The 23,219-nt window shown below is 36.3% G+C and overlaps 3 protein-coding genes across 3 annotated transcripts in view; 2 read left to right on the top strand and 1 right to left on the bottom strand.

The window, feature by feature from the left end:
* Positions 1-48: 48 nt before the first annotated feature.
* LOC123874426 (protein kish-A) lies at positions 49-955 on the top strand. Its single transcript, XM_045919752.1, has 3 exons — positions 49-207; positions 291-400; positions 606-955. The coding sequence occupies exons 1-3, from the start codon at positions 205-207 to the stop codon at positions 709-711; spliced, it is 219 nt and encodes a 72-aa protein (XP_045775708.1). The 5' UTR covers positions 49-204; the 3' UTR covers positions 712-955.
* On the bottom strand, positions 789-22,607 carry LOC123874419 (ras GTPase-activating protein 1). Its single transcript, XM_045919732.1, has 20 exons — positions 22,118-22,607; positions 21,772-21,885; positions 20,846-20,918; positions 20,268-20,421; positions 19,788-19,912; positions 15,134-15,289; positions 14,491-14,677; positions 13,812-14,105; positions 13,262-13,432; positions 12,676-12,851; positions 12,027-12,099; positions 11,821-11,939; positions 11,473-11,603; positions 10,789-10,958; positions 10,333-10,461; positions 9,670-9,799; positions 9,247-9,401; positions 8,884-9,016; positions 6,099-6,272; positions 789-5,606 (listed from the first exon to the last, which is right to left on the bottom strand). Exons 1-19 carry the CDS (start codon positions 22,272-22,274, stop codon positions 6,121-6,123), a joined length of 2,799 nt encoding a protein of 932 aa, XP_045775688.1. The 5' UTR covers positions 22,275-22,607; the 3' UTR covers positions 789-5,606; positions 6,099-6,120.
* LOC123874420 (polyubiquitin-C) overlaps positions 15,661-23,219 on the top strand; it is a 29,571-nt gene continuing 22,012 nt past the window's right edge. Inside the window, exon 1 of the mRNA XM_045919735.1 lies at positions 15,661-15,677. The gene's annotated coding sequence lies outside the window, so the exon portion shown is untranslated. The remainder of the gene's footprint in view (positions 15,678-23,219) is intronic.

Raw genomic sequence — 23,219 nt, 5'->3', positions numbered from 1 at the left:
CCAATACGACATCTACAAACATCTAGATCACAAAAATCATGAAACATCAACAGCAACTGAACTGTCAAGTGTCACAAGCACAAGTCACAACGTAAAACGTAAACAAATGTGAAATTTTATAATTCATATTATTTCTAATCTAAAATAATTATTTGCAGATTTGGTGTAGAATTAAATTGAAAGGCGATGAATTAAAGTTTCAGAATGGTTGGTAACTAATTGTAATTATTTTAGTTATTACGACTTGTCTGTCTTGGTAATGTCCTAAACTCATTTTTTATTTGTTTCAGAGTGCATTATTTAATTTCCAAAGTCTACTTTGTGTAATATTACTTTTAATATGTACCTGTGCTTACTTGAGGTCCTTCTTCCCGAGTATCATGGACCGAAACAAGACTGGGTTTGTATTCAATATTTTAAGGGTATGAAAGTATTAGCAGGCCCGATCCTGATGTAGTTATGTATAAACGAACTGTCTCAGAGACACTGTAACTTCACCAAATAATAAATTGATACCAACAAAGCTGTTTAGCGTATGTAAACTATGCCTTAGCATTTGTATAGGGCAATAGTATTTAAAAATAACTCAATGTTATTGCTTTCAGACTCCTTGGAACGTTCTGGAAATGTGCTAGAATTGGTGAAAGAAAATCTCCATATGTGGCTGCATGTTGCGTTATCATGGCTTTTAGTATATTGTTTTTAACTTAATATATATTAATATAACTATTCTATAATGTATAATAATGTTAAAAGTCTAATTTGATGTATAAATAAAAAACATATGCACTTTTATATTTCTTTATTCATATGAATCATGATTTCTAGCACAGATAAAAATTTAATGAAAAAACAGTACATACTAGGATTAGAATATATAAAAAGATCAAAACAGTCACAAAATACAACACTAATCAATACAATAAAAAAGTAACATTTTACAAAATTGATAAAATGAATATTTGTCATACTGTATGTAAATGAAACATAATTATTATTTGAAAATAAGATTTAAATGCTGATTGTTAACAAGTGATTTTATTAAGACAACTGATGCTTTAAAAACAAAATAAAGTAACTTACTTATATTGCAATTAAGTTTTTAACCAAAATTTGAAAAACTGACAGTACAAAACATGATTTTCCATAAGTTGACCAGTCGCATAATATACCTAATATAACAATATTCATTATCTTTATCTGCCAAATTATGAAATGATAGTTTGTATGAAAACCTAGTGCATATTAATACATTTTTACTCTAACACATTATCTAACAATTATTAATTATTAGAGCACAAATCAGTCTAGACATCATCCTATCCTTAGCTAAAGGTGACATTTGTAAGATACTTGTGAGACAAAAATCAAGATTATGTTGGGATTATATTAGATACTTTCTTTAATATTAAGCTCTCTTCTTATAAAGGATTTCTTTTTAATTTATTCATGACCTGCATACTGAAGTGAAACAAATTTTAACACTCAAGGCTGTCTCTCTTTTGACATGCAGGTCCATTCCCGAAAACCTGCATCAATCATTTTTACAATCACAGTTGTTGTGATTGGCTGAATTTATGGTGTTCTTGTTGCAACAATGCATTATAGCCAATAGTGAGCGAGCGTCAACCAATCAGGTGATTGCGATCATGACATTGTAGCCGTCATTCTACCGCAATCAAGCTGTCTACTGTATGGACAAAATGTCAAAATCCGACAATTTTAATGGCATTCTTTAGCATTAAGTATTCTGCTGTTAAATATCTATTTTTTTTCTCAGTCAAACTTACAAACGCCACCTTAGGTGTGTGTACATGATGCATGCATTACAGGCAGCGTTCATGCGGGTTCGCACACGACTACCTGCGCCATTTACATGCATTATGTATCTATATGCACCCTAATAGTTATACAGAGACACAACTCTAACACTACAAGCTATTGCTAAATAAATAAGTAATGTAATCAACTTCGATGCATTGAGTCATTCTAAAAACTTTTCATTTATCTATTGTTAATAAAAATTAATTTAGCAATAAAATATTACAAAGGAATGAAACTAGGGACTGAAGAGCAAGTGAAAAGTGTAAATGCTTTAGAAGTGTCATTACAGCTTATTTACTGCATAAAGCTGTAAATCGAAATGAAATGATTAAGTATATTCTGTGAATGTAAATTGTATCAAAAAAGATAAAAATTTATATTCATAAATCATAACAAATGAAAAAAAATTTGTCATATTATATCTTGTATACAGAAAAAATATCTCAACGATTACTAAAGTGGGTAATTAGGTCAGTAGATAGTTTTTTTGTTATTATTTATAGAATATAGCTCAATAATACCAAAAAGGCATATAAAAAGTTGTCAAAATCATAAAGCTTGGCATACATGACGACACTGACACTCGATACTATATTATAGCTATAGCATCAACTTTTTTTAAATCATGACTAATACTCCCCTTTCCCCTCCAATTAAGGTAAAGCTTGTGCCAGGAGTGGGTACGACAATAGTGCAACGGGTGGGGTTTGAACCGCCGACCTTTCGGAATTCAGTCAGAGGCTCAAGGGATCTACTTGATAAGCAATTTTGAGCCATTCTTCTCAAGAGTAAATCTCCATGTTCGCAATCGCACCGGTTGCTCTTTGACTTGTGCTTCAGCAATATTCTGGGTAAATCTCCCAACTGTAACATGCATGTGCGCTATCCTTGACTTCTGGAATTCCAATTCTGACCTACTCTTCTCTCAACCTGCGTGACGAAGGGCCACTCACCCTGCTGCAGTATGTATATCTGCGTTTGCATCGCCATGATCTGTGAGGAGTCCGCCGCCACCAGGTTCTTGGCGTAAATGAACCTCATGTCCTTCAGCGCGGCTTTGCACAAGGGGCCGCGGTGATGTATGTACACACATCGACAACCGGTACATAGACTGTGCCTAATGTCGTCATGTAAAGTTACCGTAAAATTATTTCTAGACTTACAAGAAAAATCTTGAACAAGGTAGGTAATACCTATATAAGATAGTAACTTAAAAAAACAAAAATATGATAAAAAATTTATTTTATATTTTGTAAAACAGAACTTTTCAAAACAGTTAAGATTAATAGAAATAATTTCTATTAATCTTTGCAGTTTTTTTTTTTGTCTTTTATCGCACACAGATTAGTAATTTTCAGATTTTAAAATAACTCACGAAATATTAGTAACAAAAGAATCTATCTGACTAAATAATAAAGAAGAAAATAAGGATATATATCAATCGATATTGAACAAATTGTCAGTTAAAGCAAAATAAATCAATTGTGAGAGCATAATTTAATTTATATAACAGGTTTTAATAACAGTTATTTTATAAATAAAGACTACAGTGGATTTAACGCTGAATATTATACATGTAGGTACTACTTAATTATATTTTGTGTTAAACTTTTTTTACTTTGAAAGGCAAGTTATTTTTTGTTAATTGTTATCATATCATGGAGTTTCCTTCTTCATTTAATAAAAAGCTAGTAAAGTATTGTAATTTTATTGGTGTAAATTCGAAAGAAGGAAAAGATTTCAAATGTCAATCATAAATTATAGGAATACGTATGAACAACCAAGGTAATTGTAAACATTAAAGGAATTTTAATTAATTAATGTAACAATAAAAGAAAATAACCGAATTCGGAAAGCTTGAGCGGTGTTAAAATATGTAGTGTTGTTAGACTGCAAGAATCTTTGCTAGAACGAAAATATAAAAAGAAAACGTGACTGACTGACTGATTTACCAACGCACAGGTCTAATTACTGGACAGATCGGGCTGGTCATGCAGATAGCTATTATGACATAGACATCTGATAAGAAAGAATATTGATCCATAGTGTGAAATAATAGTTAAATTACTTTATGTCATCAAAATTTTTATATTTAAATGCTTACAATTGGTTTATGAGATGCATTTTACTATTAATTACATAAAAATATTTAAAAAAAATTATAAGCTATTTTTTCATCCGTTTTCATGTAATATGTATTTTTCTGACAAGTGCAAATTTTGATTATGATAAATGTTTCCAATTATGCCTACACTGGATAACTTATACAGTACACATAATTTTGCAACTTATGAACATGGTATATTAAATGTGCGAAGCAAACCAAAGCTAATCGGCCGCTTATATTAAATATGGCACTAAATTAATTCCTTCCTTGAGCAAGAACAATTTAAGACAACTTATAGGTAGACCAATTAAATCTATAGGTATATAAGTGAATAAAAAAATAAATTATTGCAAAAATGACAACATACAACAAGCAAAACATACAACAGACAAAATTCAGTCATAAATGCAATTTATAAGAATGTATAGTAAAGGTATTAATAAATCGGTGTACCAATTCAAGCTTAAAAATATATATCTTGAAGAGACTATCACAGAGAATAAATTGGAGGAAGTGCGAATTTCATTATTCGAATAATAATAACAATAATTAAAGGGACTCACACACTTTTCTTTCTAAATTCTACTCAGACAAGTGTCTATCACATACCATTCTCGATCTCTAAATCATTTTTTTGGTGTCTTTGCGATTGACGGTTGAATCACCTTAAGAATAACTACATCTAAACTTTAAATCTAATAAATTATAGCATGTTATAGTAAAATATAGGGTGTAAGTATGCCAAGTTAAAGTATAAGAAGACTATTTATGTCAAGACTAAAAGTTTTTGAATGATTGAAAACCCCGAAATTTACCCTATCAGCGGAAAGAATTAGTATAGCACTCTCTGTTATAACTATATATTATATTAACTTCTTCCGCGGATAGCGTATAGTATACATTTTTTTGCATAAAGGCTTGTCGCCTAAAATCTTCCTATAATACAGCATTTTTACACCCTGTATAGGATTCTAACATAACACTAATGTGATGTCATTATAGATTTTGTCACACATACACATTCATACTCATTTCCAAAGCGAGGTAATTGGTATAAAAAGTGATCACGTACAAAATGTTAGCAAAATTACCATTACTCTTTTATTATTTTGTAATTTCTATATGTACTCGCTTTCTAAATTCATTTGTCAATTTTTTTACGTCCATATAGCCTACGTTTACAAAAAAGGAGTCACTGAATTATTAGTAGCTAATTGGTAATTGCTAAAACTAACTTGTGTAAGTACATAATATTACAAAAAGCATAACTCGCATATAAAAACCGTTTTGTAAAAACCTATAATGAAGAAAACGTGTATTTTTGTCAATTGCTACTAATAATTCAATGTCACTCAGTAAAAAAGAATTAAAGTGATTTAAAACACTAGTAATAAATACGACTTATAATAATAACTAGAGAGTCATCGTGACGCACCTAAAATACTCTAAATACAGTCAAATAAATGTTATACGATTAAAGGAATACACGTAACATACTAAACAACGAATACGTTTTGGCACGAGTAAGCTCGAGACTATGTTGTTCTGTATTCGTATTCGTTGAAATAAATGTAAGGCTAACCGCTAAAGCTAAGAATGACTACGCGACTAAAAGTCAGTCCTGCGCTGGAGTACTACGAACTACTGCTATCGCTGTCCTGTTAGTGTTTTTACCCTGTAAAATATAAATAAGATTTTTTATTAAAATAAACTTTTATAAGAGCTTTGATCTACCACTGCACTAATTCGGAATGTCTTTCCTACCGAGAAGAATCAGCAAGAACTAGCGTCAACGTTAATATTATCCCATGAATAACTAATTTGCAGACCCGCGAATTGCGAGATAAATACGCATTTTTATCATGGCGGGTTGACTCTTGGCCAGATGGTCTGGCCTGATGGGAGGCTTTGGCCGTGGCTAGTTACCACCCTATTGGCAAAGCCGTACCGCCATGCGTTTTAGTGAACCGGTACAATGCCGTGTAGAAACTAAAAGAGTATGGGTTTAATGCAAACTGTCATAACCCTTCCAGGTTAGCTGGCTTCCATCTCAGACTGCATCATCACCTTCCACCAGGTGAGATCGCAATTAAGGGCTAACTTGTATCTGAATAAAAATAAAAAAAGTTTCTGTAGCTAGCTAGAGGTGATGGATGTATGCATTTACCTGTGTTCTGCATCGGCGTGTCCTATCTGATCATCTCGAGGTACTTGTGCTTGTGCTTGGTGAGCATCTCGGTGACGGTCACCAGCTTCCTGATGGCGGGTTGACTCTTGGCCAGGTTCTGTAGCTCGCTCAGATGTGACACGCAGATGTGGTGGATTGTTGCTAGCTCTTTAGCTGCGTACAAAATTTAAGTATTTGCGTTAAGAGCATTATTATGAAAGGGGTAGCAACTAGCAATACTTTTAAACCTGTCATTTTGGTTTAGAGATTGTATACAACAGAATTAGCCACAGACAAATAAAGGACATCATTCATTTTGGACCAAAAAATGAAAGTGCCGGCCAGAAAAAAAAAGTACGATATTCGGATAGAATACATAATTTCTATCATTTTTTACTATGACGTCCAATCTGTGCGCACAATGGTTACGTCGTAATAACATAAAAAATAAAATATATTTTTTTTAATTCTTAGGTGATAAAAAAGGTTGGAGTGTCATTATAATATAAAAAATATTGTATTAAAAGTAACCTACATGACCGCAAAATACTCAAGGTCAAATCCTAGTGGTCAAAATAATATAAAAACGTACTATTTAACACATTCATTTTCTTTATAATAAAGAATGTTGTCTTTTTAGAGTCAATCATTACTGGTTACTCTCTCTCTCTCAAAACTTCAAATGGAATTCCGAGAAATAATGAAAAGGGACGGCTACCTGGGTGCGTGAACGCATTGTTATTGGTTGCCGACCGCCCGCGCCACGCCAGCGTCACCAGCCTGCAGCCAGTCAGTTCTCCATGCGACTTTGGTTACATCGGACGGCTATCGTGACATTACTCTCTTGTTCTTAAAGTGATACAATATCAAGTGTATTTAGCGAAGCTTTTACGCAGCTCTGTGGCTTATTAACTGACATTATGAACGTACAATTGTGTATTTCGTGTCGTGTGCCTATTGGTGATCGCCGAAGTTATAGTTGGACATCCCGTGAATCACAACACATCGAAATCGCACAGTTTGTTATTGAAGATCTACTGGATCATCAGGTAAGGGTTGTATTATCACTATATCGAATGAATATGCCTAAGATATTTACTACGAACAAACATCATAATACTCATGTACATATAACCTAAGCCGCATTTACTGCTATGTGTTTTTTAACAAATACAAGTTTTCAAATAAAGAGGGCCCCCCGCCCTCCGCAGATTTATTATTTTTTTATTTAATGATATATTACTAAGCTGATAAACATTTTTTTCAGAATGAACCTACAGATGTTATATGCCGTTTTTTTGTTTCTTCTCTGATTTAATTCTTGTGTATTTCAACACTGTGTAGACACAACAAGACACAGAATATCAGAAAACATTATTCTACGTGTTCTTTGCCGATACAGTGTATTAATATCAGAAGACAGTCGTGTTTGCAGCACACACCTCGAGCAAGATGAATGGCATTTACTTGCTATGCAAGACAATTTAATTCAAGATTTTAATTCTGCACAGATCGTTAGTGCGCTAAGGTTGTTAATAAACCACATTAAAACAGAAGTTTTAGATTTTGAGCATTATGAATTGATCAATAACAAAGAGTTCCACGATTGGACTGGTCTTACTGCTGAACAATTCTCTGATTTATTGGCCAACACTCCGAGCTTAAATCAGAGAAGAAACAAAAAAACGGCATATAACATCTGTAGGTTCATTCTGAAAAAAATGTTTATCAGCTTAGTAATATATCATTAAATAAAAAAATAATAAATCTGCGGAGGGCGGGGGGCCCTCTTTATTTGAAAACTTGTATTTGTTAAAAAACACATAGCAGTAAATGCGGCTTAGGTTATATGTACATGAGTATTATGATGTTTGTTCGTAGTAAATATCTTAGGCATATTCATTCGATATAGTGATAATACAACCCTTACCTGATGATCCAGTAGATCTTCAATAACAAACTGTGCGATTTCGATGTGTTGTGATTCACGGGATGTCCAACTATAACTTCGGCGATCACCAATAGGCACACGACACGAAATACACAATTGTACGTTCATAATGTCAGTTAATAAGCCACAGAGCTGCGTAAAAGCTTCGCTAAATACACTTGATATTGTATCACTTTAAGAACAAGAGAGTAATGTCACGATAGCCGTCCGATGTAACCAAAGTCGCATGGAGAACTGACTGGCTGCAGGCTGGTGACGCTGGCGTGGCGCGGGCGGTCGGCAACCAATAACAATGCGTTCACGCACCCAGGTAGCCGTCCCTTTTCATTATTTCTCGGAATTCCATTTGAAGTTTTGAGAGAGAGAGAGTAACCAGTAATGATTGACTCTAAAAAGACAACATTCTTTATTATAAAGAAAATGAATGTGTTAAATAGTACGTTTTTATATTATTTTGACCACTAGGATTTGACCTTGAGTATTTTGCGGTCATGTAAGTTACTTTTAATACAATATTTTTTATATTATAATGACACTCCAACCTTTTTTATCACCTAAGAATTAAAAAAAATATATTTTATTTTTTATGTTATTACGACGTAACCATTGTGCGCACAGATTGGACGTCATAGTAAAAAATGATAGAAATTATGTATTCTATCCGAATATCGTACTTTTTTTTTCTGGCCGGCACTTTCATTTTTTGGTCCAAACATGTATGAAACATGAATGATGTCCTTTAACTTAACTACTGTGCCACTAGAGTCGACAGTTAACGCTCACTTTATTTTTTGAATGAATATATCTAAATATAATATTATATTTTAAACTTACCAATATCAAAATTATTGTTTGAGTTTGCGGGTGTGTTGCCAGGATCCGGCACGGAGCTCAGTTGGTCCAAAAATACTACCATACGTTCTTTGTTCTTCAGTATAAACGGATTCACCACTTCCATGTATGGTTCCTAAAATGAAGGCTATCAATCAATTACAGAAAAAAATTCGAATTACAGCAGTTAAAATTTAAAAACGTCGCTTATACAATACATTAGACACGCATACGTAGACAAATACATACACACTGATTCATACTATACACAATACACATGCATATACCCATGCACTTTCACACAAACATTAAGAATACCGAATCTGCATGCGTTTGGGAAGAAAATAGGTGCAGTTACATACAAACCTTGGCTCCAAATTCGATGAGGTTGGCGAGGTTCTGCAAACATTTGGCGACCATCAACAGCGAGCGCTGGGAGTGCGGAGGCGGCGCTGCCGACACCAGGCCCCACGCGCGCGGCTCCACGAGAGCGGGGCATATCAACCGTAGGAAAATAAACCCTATGTCATGAAATATAAGGCACATAGTTATTTGTTGTATTAAGTCTTAACATCATACATCAATATTATTATAGGGTCGATGAATTATGTTAACCCTAGCACAGACTACGATCCATTGAGCCGTGAAAATCGGCCAAGTGCAACTCGGACTCGCACATGAAGGGTTCCGTACCATCGTACAAGAATCTGTACATCCCTACAATTTTTATTGAAGTGCAGGGTACTCAATAGCTTCATTTATGAAAATATGAACGGTACTGATACGAACCTGATACGACTCTGGTACGTACAAATCTCTCGTTGGGCCACTTGGCGACGGCGGCGCGCTGCAGGCAGCCGCACAGGTAACGCACGGGCCGCGGGCAAGCCTCGGGAGACGTGAATATCGACAGCGTGATCTAAAACATTGCATTGCACCATCACAGTTTCATGATAATTTAACTCAAGACTAGATATAATTTGAGAATAAGTTAAAAAATTGCTCTCATGCTTGCAAAGTTCTTCTTTATGCTGGACTAGCTGATGCCCGCGAATTCGTTGGCGTGGATATAGGTTTTCGGAAGATCCAGTAGGAAGTCTTTAATTTTTCGGGATAAAAAGTAGCTTATGTGTTAATCAAGGGCATAATCTATTTCCATTCTAAATTTCATCCGAATCCGTCAAGTAGTTTGTGCGTGAAAATAATTTCGCGGGGATTTCCAAAAATCGATGAATTAGTGAGGATACCTATAAATCGCTGCACAAATGTTAAAAAAATATTATGTACATACAAAAAAATTGCAAATTGGAGGCCTGACGGCAATAAAACGGCATCTCGCACCGCCGGCAATACTGAACCGGGTCGGCTCTGATTATATTATTTACTCGTTTTACTATTGAAGATGACCCTAGGAACTACAATATCTTGGGCTGCAACCGCGTCTAAACTCACCTGATCCAAGATCATAAGCAAGAACTCAGCATTGTTGCAAGCATCATCCGGTGAGTCCATTTTGGTTGGGTTCAATTCAGCCGATTGCTTGGAATCGATCAACTTCTGTACGGTCTCCGCTATCGCCGCCTAAAATATAAACACTGCTTGAAACATTGTCATTAAAGCGTTTTCAGATTGGCCTTTTTCGGACTATGTCACTTTTTATGAGGATCTGGCAATTAATACCTCTTTCATTACGGTACACATCTTGACGAAACTACTACTTGACGATACTTGAGTTCTCCATAATATTCATGAACTCGTCCAACACAGCGGTAGTGAGAGCCGCGGCGCGGAACAAGGCGCGGTGGTCGGGATCGCGACCAGTTTCGCCGATGGCAGCTCGCGGGCTATCTCCGCCCCGAGACCGCACTCCGAAAACGCGAGCTAAACCACTGAAACTGCACTGTTTACCTGCAGGAAGGGCTTGCATAGCGCGTGCATGAACTCGTCTAACACAGCGGTAGCGAGAGACGCGGCGCGGAACAAGGCGCGGTGATCGGGCTCGCGACCCACTTCCGCTGACGCCAGCTCGCGCGCTAGCTCCGCCCCGCGACCGCACTCCGAGAACGCGTGCAGCACCGCTAAAAGAATTTCAATACGAATTGTAACCAACGCAAATAGATAGATAGATAGATAGAAACTCTTTATTGCACACAAAAACACATGTAAAGGATAACAACACAGTAAGAAGAAAACAGAAAAAAACAATTGTGTGCAAAGGCGGCCTTATTGCTTGGAGCAATCTCTACCAGGCAACCTTTGCTGAAAGGAGAAGTTCTAGGAAGGAGGTTGGATAGTATCAAGTCACAAGGAATTTTTTTTTAAAGATTTATATATATACTAATAAACATAAAAACTAATTATAGATGGAGTGGAGTAGTTTTTCTAACTACATAATCTCAGCTTTATGTACTTTGGCATACAGTTGAAATTGATATATTGAAACCATAACCACGACGCATTTGGGCGTGTTTCAGTTCGCCGCGCGCCGCTTCAACAACTCCACAATAAACAAAGCTTACTTTTGCTATTGATAAAGACGCCGCGCTTCGGCTCTGCCAGAATGCCTTACGCCTAATATTTTAATTAACTTACATGTCGCCAACGGCTGCCTATCAGTCCGACACAAGTCCGCGAGTGCCTTGACGGCAGGCAACCCCGGCTCCAGAAGCAACTGGCGTAGAGGGTTGTATTCCTCACGCGGCATTACTAGCTCTTGCATATACCTATACAAAGGCATTCTGTGTACAAAAACTCTACTAAAAAGACAGGTGGAAATTCCATTTCTCTATGGAAAAGGATAGCAAATTTAGATATAAGATTGCGTCCAACAGAATTAGCTTGCAAACACTTTTATAGCAACTTGTGAGCAATTTACAACAAGAAAATGCCTGTTAGCATTTTAATAAAGGAATGTTTGTTTTGACTAGTTAGTTAATATACCTTATACGAAGTCTTAAAGAGCCCCATTCACCAATAGGCGTCATTCCAGCTAATGGGTACCATTCTTCTACTTCTTCACCATTGGCCAAGTTAGCTAGTTCTATCGTCAACTCGGCGACCTAGGACGATAATAATTTCGTGTTAAAGTATAAAAAGGAAAGGACATAGACATAATTGGAATATAATATGACTATAGGTATACTTACTTCGGATTCCTTCCCTCTCTTGCCGGTGTTGTGCACAGTAATGGTGAATGACGTCACATCGGGTGGTACATCGCTAAAAGAATTAAATATGATTTTAGAAAAAGCTACCTGTTAAATCGTGAAAAAAATTAAGATATTATACTTTTACATAAGGTTTTTGATGTCAAGACCAACTTCATCTTTTACAATGTTTGTTGATTTGTTCAATTATTTTTTTTTGCAAATAATTTTGACATGTCGACTTGTCGAGGAACTAAAGACATCTGCGGTAACATCTAATTTGTTTTTTGTAAGCTATTTCGCCGTAGTGTGTGATGAATGTGCAAGAACCTTTGTATGAGTTTCAGAAGCGTCATCTAGTATTTATAGGTGGAGACCACCACAGCCGTTTATAGTATGTACTTCAACAAGTGCATGCCAACACCTATATGGAAAAACAACCAAGACCACAGTACGGGCGTTTCTCCAGTGTGATTTGACAACAAATCACACTGGAGAAACCATCAAAGGAATCGACTGCCTCAAGGCCGATGCCTGATGCGATGGAATGTTCAGGTAGGAAATTTTTTTTTGTGAGGACGCCGACTCAGCCTCGAGGCCCGTACCCCGACAGACTTCAGCCTATCCAAAAGAGATCACAACAACTTACTCGAAAACAAACTCGTCGTCCCAGTGCGGGTCTGGGGAAGGTCGGGCGCGGGTGCGCGCGACGGGTGCGGCGCCCAGCGCCAGGCGCAGGTGCGGGCGCGGCGCCAGGCGTGCGGGCAGGCGGTGCGCCGTCACGCAGCGCACGCGCAGCGCGCGCAGCCACACCACGCGTGCCACCTAATATAGCAAGGCAATATACATTGGAAAGACGAAAATAGCGCATCCTTTAGTAAGGTGCTCTAGAGATTTCGCGTTGCAATGCTGCCCAAACCGGCCCACCTGGTGGATGCTATACCTTTCATTACCCGTATTATAAATGCAAAAGTATTTTTATATATTGATTTGTCCTTCAATCATGCCGCAACGGAGCAATGGAATCACGTAACTTTTGGTATGGATATATGACTTAAAAACTTGGAGTGACATAGGCTACTCTTTATCCCTAAAAATCAAAGAGTTCCCATGAGATTCTTAAAAATCGAAATCCATGCATACAATGTTATAGCAACTAGTTATCCGAAAGTATCAACAATGTACATAATAATCATATAGCAGGCAAATTCTACATATATAGCGAGTTTTATTACCTTGCAGTGATGTCTCGCCTGCTGAGGTACGCAGAGCGGTCGGAGTGCGTCAAGCCACGCCCGTAACTCGTGCGCCGCGGACGCCGCTAAAAATGTATGCGTCGACAGACACGGCAACGCGCGCTCCACGAGTTGGAAGCAGAACTCCCTCTCCCATAGTGATTCGTGCACCTAGTAATAACAATACAAACATAAAAACAGGCATATCAACATACAGTCTGCTAAGTCTAGAAACTAAAGTTTGATAAAGTTTTCTTAAGACTGGGGGACTTAAGAAAACTTCACCAATAAGAAAGGATTATATAAAAATATATTTTCAGCTGTCTACATGATCATTATTGAACCATTAAGAACAGATTAAGGAGATATAATAGTGCACAGGTGCAGGTGCTATCATATTCTGATAGTAAAGCAACCAGCAATGGATTAAGTGCAGGATTTCTATGTGCTCGAGGCACGGAGTATAACATCGCAAACTTCTCAACTTCACTGCGACCCAACCCGGAACTTAAATGCCACTAACCAAGGCAGTCAATAAAACAATACATACCTGATATAAGTAAGCACAAGAGAGATCGATTAACCCTTTCGGCTTCGTCCGTTTCGGTGAGTCGTAAAAGTACAGATGCGTGTCGGTGCCTTCTTGTAAAAGCACGAAGTATAAAGCCTTCCACTTCTTGGCGCCTTTATCGGATTTCTTATGCAAGTATCCCTGATGCTTGATACCCTTCATCTTCTTGAGGCCGATTTGATCTCGACATTCTCTGAGGGTGGCGTAGATTTTCTCAGCGGCCGCGCCCGTTGCATTCTGTTGCGGCTCAATTACATGTCCTTCGGCGATTAACTGTAATACAATGTTTAATTTTAGTATTAATTACGAGACCTCGTAACATAGCTGCCAAAATGTTTGAATATAAGATGGTAAAATAGAACCACTAAAACGTTTTTTTTACTGATTCAATCCACGAAAATATATTCTCATCATGATTGCGTGCTGCTTATACCTCGATTCATAAAAATCAAAGTATTTTTAAAAAATCGATTCATAAAAAATCAAGTGGTTAAAAGAGAATCGTGAAATTTTGCTCTCATTTCTTATAATAAACGTACTTATTATTTGTTTCATTATCCTAAAATTAATCCAATTTCATTATCGCCTTCAGTACTTGTGGTCCTTTAATCATACGATGAATGCATTAAAAATAAAATTAGTGTGAATAAAAACTTACAGGCTGTCCAAGTGTGTGCCCTTCAACAATCTGTTCCTTCCTGTATCGGTTGATGACCGCGTCCAAGCACTCGAACGTCCTCCCTCCCATCAAATACCGGACCCCCTTCTTTTCGATCCTGAACCTTTGGATTTGGTTGTTGATGTGGAAGAACAAGGAGTAGTCTCCCGGAGAATTATCTGAGGGCCTAAAAATTCCGAATAATGTTCATTTTTAATTCATTTAGTTAATTACTTGATTCATGATCATTCGAGAATTCATATGTACAGTTCATCAACGGAGACTTCTACACAAAGCAATTCTGTGGGATGAGGACTGAGGAGTGAGTCAGAAAAGGGATTGCCATTCTAAGTAGAGTATGAGTAAACGGTACACCTTATTACCACTGACAGTAAGGGTCGGTTCACATTAGCAGCGAATCGAAGCGAATTTCTAAAACTTTACATCGCATATTGACCTCTATCTGTATTCTGTACCACTTAAAGTACACATCTCAAAAATTGGCGCGCATATTCGCTTATTCGATAGAAATTCGCTTCGATACGCTGCCAATGTGAGTCAAAGTTAGGTGAGTGAGAAAATTAATAATGTTGATGACGATATAGCATTTTGAAATAACGAATATTTCAAAATCACAACATACCTGACTAGAAAACTTCCTGGTCCAGCTTTGACCAGCATATCGACTGCTTCGCTCTTGGTACAATTGGGATGGAACCAGGAAAAGACGGTGTTCGGGTCGATCGAAGGATCTAGGTCCTCAACTAGCTCTCTGAAGATCATTCCTTGCTCACCCGTTCTGTTAGGTATAATAATAAAATAATGGTAGATTCATTTGACAATATGAAAGCAGTTTATTTAAATAAAAATATTTTCTATTCTATTCCAGTGGTATAGCGATTTGCTGAATAGGCTCCAGCGGTAGTGGAGTTGTGCGGGAGGGGTGACAGTTGTCATAAGTAGACGAATCACTGAGCTCTCGCGTCACGTCATTACACCACTCCACTACCACAGGGACCTACTCAGTTATGCGCTATGCCTTTCACAATAAGTATTTGTTGTTAGGTATAAAAAAACGACCAAGTGCGAGTCAAACTCGCGCACTGAGGGTCCCGTACTCGGGTATTTTTTCCAACATTTTGCACGATAGATCAAAAACTGTTATACATAAAAATAAATAAATATCTGTTTTAGAATGTACAGGTAAAGCCCTTTCATATGAGCCCCCACTTGGTATAGTTATCTTAGTTTGAAAATTGAAACACACTTTAATTTTTTTTTAATGATGTAACCATAAATTCGCGGTTTTCAGATTTATTCCTGTACTCGTACTTGTGCTATAAGACCTACCTACCTAACAAACATGATTCTAGGTCAACGGGAAGTACCCTATAGGTTTCCTGACAGACACGATGAACGGACGGACAGACAGACAGGCAACAAAGTGATCCTATAAGGGTTCCGTTTTTCCTTTTGAGGTACGGAACCCTAAAAACATTACTTACATATTTTTATTGAACAACAAATACGACCTTGTCGTATCACCTGGTGGTAAAGTCAAATGTAAAATGTATTCAGATTCAGAAATGGGCTAGCTAGGTATAGATATCGCAGCTTAATGAACCCCTACTTTTAATCGGTATCTACGCAGCTTCGTATTGGAGCGCTAAATCGCTTAACGGCACGTCTTTGCCGGTAGTGGCAACTAGCAACGGTCGAAGCATCCCACCGGACCAGAGATAATGTAAAAATAATAAAATCCCAAATTGCTTCTGCCGGGAATATGCGCTAGAACTATCTAAGTACATAGAAATCGCTGAACGATTGAGATTAAGCATCGCGACACACCTGCGTTTTCGTTGACGTTTTCGTTGAAAGTTCGGTCAATACGATCGCAATGTTTTAAGGTACCTATGATATATCTATCGGGCGATTATTTCGGCTGCAACGCATTCAGTGCATTTTGCAAGCGACACATATCAAAGCGACCGAAAGTTCACTGAACTTCGCTAGATTCGATTTTGATTTAAACCACATTTGTTTTAAGACTAGAATGGCCGATTACTTTGTTGTAAGTACATATCTTTGTAACATAATAATAATTAAACTTACTACCGTCTATTGTACACAGTTGAAACTTAAGCTTAACCAATACATGTGTATGTATTACCAGGTATATAAAATATGCAAAGGGGACCTTGTGACCATCCTACCTTGACTGTTCTACTTGACCTGCCATGACCTCATGAATAATTACTATGGATGCCTATACAAACTAGATCACAATGGAGGAATACCATAAAAATACCAGTCATCAAAATCAAAATAAAAATATTTGATTTTTTTATGTGTACTGGAACCAGTCCTAGAAAAAATGACTCCAAATCTTATTGATACTCTATACCAAGAAATTTTAAAATAGGACACCGTCTACAGCGGTGACAGCCGATAGGTAAAGACGTCCGCCTCCTATTCCGGAGGTCGGCGGTTCGATCCCTAAGTTTCGGTATTTTAAGCGATTAAATATCACCTTGCTTTAAACAGTGAAGAAAATATCGTGAGGGAATTTGCATGCCTGAGAGTTCTCCATAATGTTGTCAAAAGTGTGTGAAGCCTACGAATCCGCAGTTGGCCAGCGTGATGGACTTTGGCCAAGCCTCTCTCGTTCTGAGAGGAGACCCGTGCTCAGTAGTGAGCCAGCGATGAGTTGGCCATGATGAGGTACCTATTTAAGTATTTGATCCAAATGTGCAGTGTACTTACATGATGGTATAAAAAAGAGAAAGTGCAATAAGCATAGTAAAATAATTGCAAACTAAGATCTGTGTTAATTTTATAATTGCCATTATTAAAGTATCCACTTAATAAATCTTCGTTTTTTCCTCTTAGGTATTCCTTTGCCTATACAGGAGTTACGCACTAGTAAATGTTGACAGGAAAAGATAATGTATACCCGTTCTAGCAAGGCGAATTGTTTCTAAAAAACCCAGTTATAGGTAGCTGAAAAAGTTATATCTAAATATGTAAAAGTAAAAAGTGACTGTCTGATTGACTGCTCAAACTACTGGACGGATCGGGTTGAAATTTGGCATACAGATTGGCAGATACGAATATGTAGCTATTATGACGTACTACGTAGACATCCGCCAAGGGTTTTTGAAAACCCCTAACCCCTAAGAGGGTAAAATACGGGTTCGAAAGTGTATTACACACGAACATATTAGCTATTGACATTGACATATAAATACATTCGCATAGTGTTTTTGCATTCTGTACAACTGTATACATGATACAATTCGAATATCGATATAAAATGACGCGCGACGCGGACGCTCTAATATCTGATCATTTGTATCATCTTCTATACTTACTAATAAATAAAATTGGAGCGTCTGTCTGTAATTTCGAAATAATTATCTCATATTAAGCTCATATGGTTATTTGAACGATACCAACACTGAATCACACGTTTTTAAAATTTTTGTCTGTCTGTCTGTCTATTTGAAAAGGCTAATCTTCGGAACGGCTGAACCGATTTTGACGGGATTTTCACTGACAAGTAGAGAATTGACCAGGGTGTAACATAGGCTACGTTTTTAACCGACTTTCAAAAAGGGAGTTGTGTTTTTCTTCCTATGTACACCGAAATCTCCGAGATTTCTGAACCGATTTGCGTAATTTTTTTTTTTTTGATCGATAGAGGAACTTTGTGACATTGTTTCATAAAAAAATTGGATTCAACCTCCTCAATCCTGATGCTGCAATCAAAAGTTCCCACGGGATTTCAGGCACTAAATCTACGCGGGCGAAGCTGCGGGCATCAGCTAGTTACCTAATATATTTCACAGGTGCACTCAACGTAACGGGTATACACGTAACGTGAGGTACACGATATCGAATCGGATAATATTGTACTGCCCTTTGCAGGTTACACATACACGCCATTGACAGGCTTGATCGTGTGGGATGGCCGAACTGCCGATTGAATCAAGCCACAACCCATCGTGCAAATTAGACGGAACACTCGATGATGTGGGTTTGTAAATATTGGATATAAAAGTTGATTATTTCATCGGAATTTCTAATAGATTTGCAAAAGGTTATGCAGTATTATACTATAGGTGCATTTTACCTATCCACGTAAATTTTATTGTTTTTATCATACAACAATCGTTACGCTCGATATAGAATTGGTTCTTCATAACATAATATTCAAATGAGTATGTTCATACAGAGCGAAACTTCTCGTAGATTTTTTGTCGAGAAGTTTGAACCACTGAACATTATTAGATCTATTTAGTAACAGTGTATTCAAAAACATGTGTACATCAATTATTTATCTATAGTACATAGATTTTTGTTAAAGCTGCAACTTTCTTGCATTATGAGCTACACAAATTACACACGGTTCGTTTTTATAATGGACTAAAAAGTATTTAAAATACTTATAGTTAGCTATGAGCATTCTTGTAAGATTTAAACCAAAAAAACATGGGCGCATGCAAAATATAAGTACTTAATAAAGATTTAGTGAGTGCTCTGTTGTTGAGAAAACTTTCACCACAATAAAAGATAAATAAAAATAGAGGAATAAAATTGATTGACTTAGGTGTCAATCAACCATTAATTATTATTATTAATCCATTAATTAATTATCTATTGCGCGCACCCCACGTTTTTCGTTTAAAATCTTACACGTATTCTCACTTACTATAATTTTATTACTACTCAACACTTTATAGTTCATTTAAAAATGTGGTATTTAAATATTTTTTTATTAAAAATTTTCGTTACAATTAGTTTAGTATGGATAGTTAACATGTCGGTACGTTGGCGTAAATCTGTCGTTTCGTATGAACGGGGCAACGCGTTACGCCGTAATTTGACATGACAAGGGTCTGAGAATCGATTACGGAAAAACCCAATCAATCATTGCTACAATCTCAATTGTTGTGTTTGGCTGAATTTATGGTAGTTTTGATGCAACAATACTATTGGCTATTGGCTATTTTAGCCAATAGCCAATGGTATCGGCCAATCAGTGATTCCGATCGTCACTCTGTAGCTATTATTTTACCGTAATTGAGCTCCATCCATGAATCTATTTATTATCCTATAGATAGAGCATTCGTAATACCTACTTGAAGCAAATACCTACTTATCGCTCGATCCACCACTGGCCCTGGCATACAATTTTGACAGATGTAACCCTGATGTCAAGTTTGTTAGCTTTAAAACTCACACTCAGAAATCCATATATACGTAATACGTAGATCCCGATAAAGTGGAGTTCATACCTGTGTGCAGTGACCCATAGCCAGCCGTCGCCCATGTCGTTATGCACGAAGAATATATCGCCCTTCTGGAAGGTCAATTCGTCCGTGTCCGGCATCTTAGTGTATGGCAGAATCGCCACTACGCGCTATATGAAAGAAACACGATTACTCTATTTTATTAACATAGCCCAAATATTAAAAGTAATCTTAAAATATAACAGCACATTAAATTAATATTTATTTTTAAACCTCTTTAACCAGTATATACTATAAGTATATTATGTTAAAGGTTTCTATATGTATAACTCTAAATATCTTCAATGGTGGCGACATGACTTCATACAAGTATAATAATAATTTAAGCATAATCCTACGTGTTTTCATTCTTAGTAATTATTTACTTATATCATATTTTTCCTCTGTTCAACAAATACAATTTTGTTTACTATGCTGAAAAATGAGGTGTGCATTTTTAGATATAAAAGAAGAATCGAAAAATACCTTCTTATCATTCACAGGTTCAGGTGGTGGCACCGGTTCGATCAAACGCTCGCGCTTTAAAAGATCTGAGCAGTGGCTATAAAACCCTACTAGCTCTGTCAAGGAGTCGAACTGACGACCCCCGATATAGTAGTCACCACATACTGCAGTTATTCTATAAACAAAAAAGAAATATACACGACGTCATGACAGATCCGATACGGCGGATAAAACAAACAAAATAGGTATCAAGAAAAATTAAAGTTGAGACAAAATCATGTTTAGTATCAAATACAAACTCTTATTGTGCAGATTCTGAAACTTCATATCCATACTATTTCACAGCCCTTCTGTTCCCACAGGATTTTCAATTACCTAAATCTGTGTAGACGAGGTCACAGACTTTATTAAGTATACTTGCACCCCAAATATAAATATGGGCTACTCTTTATCCTGGAAAGTTAAAGAGCTCTTACAGGATTTTTAAAAACCTAAATCCACATGGACGAAGTGTGGGAATCATCTACTTGAAAATATGGACCAATATAATCTATGGAGAAATATTTAAGAGTAGTCAGGTTTCAATTTTGAATAGATACCTGAAATGATTTATTCCAGTACGTCCCAGGTAGCTCAGCACATAGGACCCTGGCTTACGATCACTTTCACGAACTGCAAAAAAGATTTTTAATTCAGAATCCATTATTATTTTTTCCAAAATTTTGTCAACAATTCTGGAATTATTAGTGAACATATCTCGTAAGTTCCATCCATATACAAGGTCTGACATATCAACTTATAGCTTAGATTTTCTCTACAACATGAGCTACTAAGAAAACATCTTGAGGGATTATTATTATTAATCTAAGCATTCTAAGCAAAGCTAAGGTGGTTCAGCTTATTTTAATAAAAAAATTCTATTGTATTAAAATAATTTTATCTTACAATGTCTAAGTCTATTGTACACATACTCTAAACTGAAATGACAGGTCTAAATATATTGTAATTCCTTTTATAAAGCTCCCTATAGAAAAGATTACATTTTGATCTGTCTATTTAGTTCAGTTTAGAGATTGTGTACAATAGAATTAGCCTCATTGGTGTATTTAAATTGTTGTTTGCGCAACAATGTAATTACATTATACTTATCTGTATGGACAGAAACTTGCTTGACAATTGAATATAATAGTTGTTTTTATTAATGTAAGCCCACATTATAATTTCATATGCATGAGAAAAATGTATGAAGAACTGTTGCTATTGTTATAAGCCTATTGTTTGCCTACTAATGATAAACAAAACTTAATGAGTTAATGGCATAACAATGCCTAAGACATGTTTTGTTTGGACTGGAAACTGAAAGTTATTGAGATATTCAAACTAAATTTAAATTAACAATACAGAGATATGAAAGTTTAAGCTAACATCAGAGTATGCAGGTAGGTAGGTTGATTTTATTGATTACTAAATAAAAATATAGATTAAATAAAAGATTTGTATTTCTGGTCAAAAATGAATGTCTCACCCAAGTAGCTGCCATGTTTACTAGCAGCCCAGAGCCTCTCTTCAGACGTGTATCTGTCTAGACGTCCATGGTACCACTCTGTTTCAGGAGGTGCAAGGACTGCTTGTCTCTCACCTAGGAATGGAACAAAATGTCATAGTGTCAGATTATCCACACTTCCACTGATATGCAAATAGAAATTAAATAATACGGACAATATAAATTCTCTCTTTGTGGACACGTTTCCGCACTTAGACGTTGCCCGTCTGTTGTATGTACATAAAATAAACTAATTTTCGCCAAATAAGTGGTTACTGGTTACTGATTTGGCGATTATTGCAAATTATTTTACATTATTGTAAATTACCGTTAGTACTTGGCCCATCAGCTTCGTCCAGTTCTAAATCAGCTGCCAACTCCGCTATATCACCGCCACCATCCTCAGACTCTGTCGATGGCGAACCCAACTTATCCTTTATAGGGGGTCCAATAGGCGCACCCATAGCACGAATCAAATCAGCCATTATTATAACTGACTACGAAAATCCGTCAATACTTATATTTTTACGCAACACCAATATGACTCATACATAATTCACGACACAAGTAATAAGTTTATTATTGAAATTTAAAGGATATTCAAAGGTGTTTACGACAGAAACAAAATAAAAAAACCCAAATTCTATTACTATTGTAACTATTATGAAAACTGTCCTTTTTAACCTAAACAATCGGTTTACCACGTTAATCACATAAATATGATATTTAATAGGGCCTAATAATACAGAAAGCAAAAATAATTTCGATAGGGAAATAGAATTTTCAATACGCCCGTCCAATGACCGATAATGCAGACCGAGATCATAGAGTAGGATCTACAGATGCAGAAAATACAAAAGTGACAACGACAAGCTGAACAGATAAAATAAAATGTATTGTACGTCCACATATAACTATACGTCCATGGTCCGATCGGCGATCCAGCGTTAGTTCCGACTTTGGCCATGCGCCAAAAGATCCTTGTCGCACTGTACTTGATTTTTGATTTTGACACGTCCCCTCCCCATTTCCTTATTTTTTATTAAGATAAAAGATAAATAAAAAAGATATTCGTACTGAACTAAATGAGCTCTAAACAATTATACCCGTACCCATAGAGATATCGTACCTCACATGCTAAGGAAAGAAAAAAATAATTTTTTCAGCTCCTTTTTTCATGTATGGGAACATGGAGCCCCCTGAAAAGTAATTTAATTGAATTTCTAATTCAAACCTAGTCTGAGTTCAATACCTCAATACTTGTTTTGGGTTTACCATTACCAGTGTACAATTTTGAACCAAGTAGTTAGGTATTATAGTAGCTGAAATTTTAGTATTTTTACCTAACTACGAACTAAAGACCTGAAACACGCAGACAGACAGACGAACAGACAGATAGACGGACAGACAAACAGACAGACAGCAGTTTT

Source organism: Maniola jurtina, chromosome 18 (genome assembly GCF_905333055.1).
Source record: "Maniola jurtina chromosome 18, ilManJurt1.1, whole genome shotgun sequence".
In the NCBI taxonomy this organism is placed as follows: Eukaryota; Metazoa; Arthropoda; class Insecta; order Lepidoptera; family Nymphalidae; genus Maniola; species Maniola jurtina.
The sequence above is the reverse complement of the archived record's forward strand: the minus strand, read 5'-3'. Positions and strand labels throughout refer to the sequence as shown.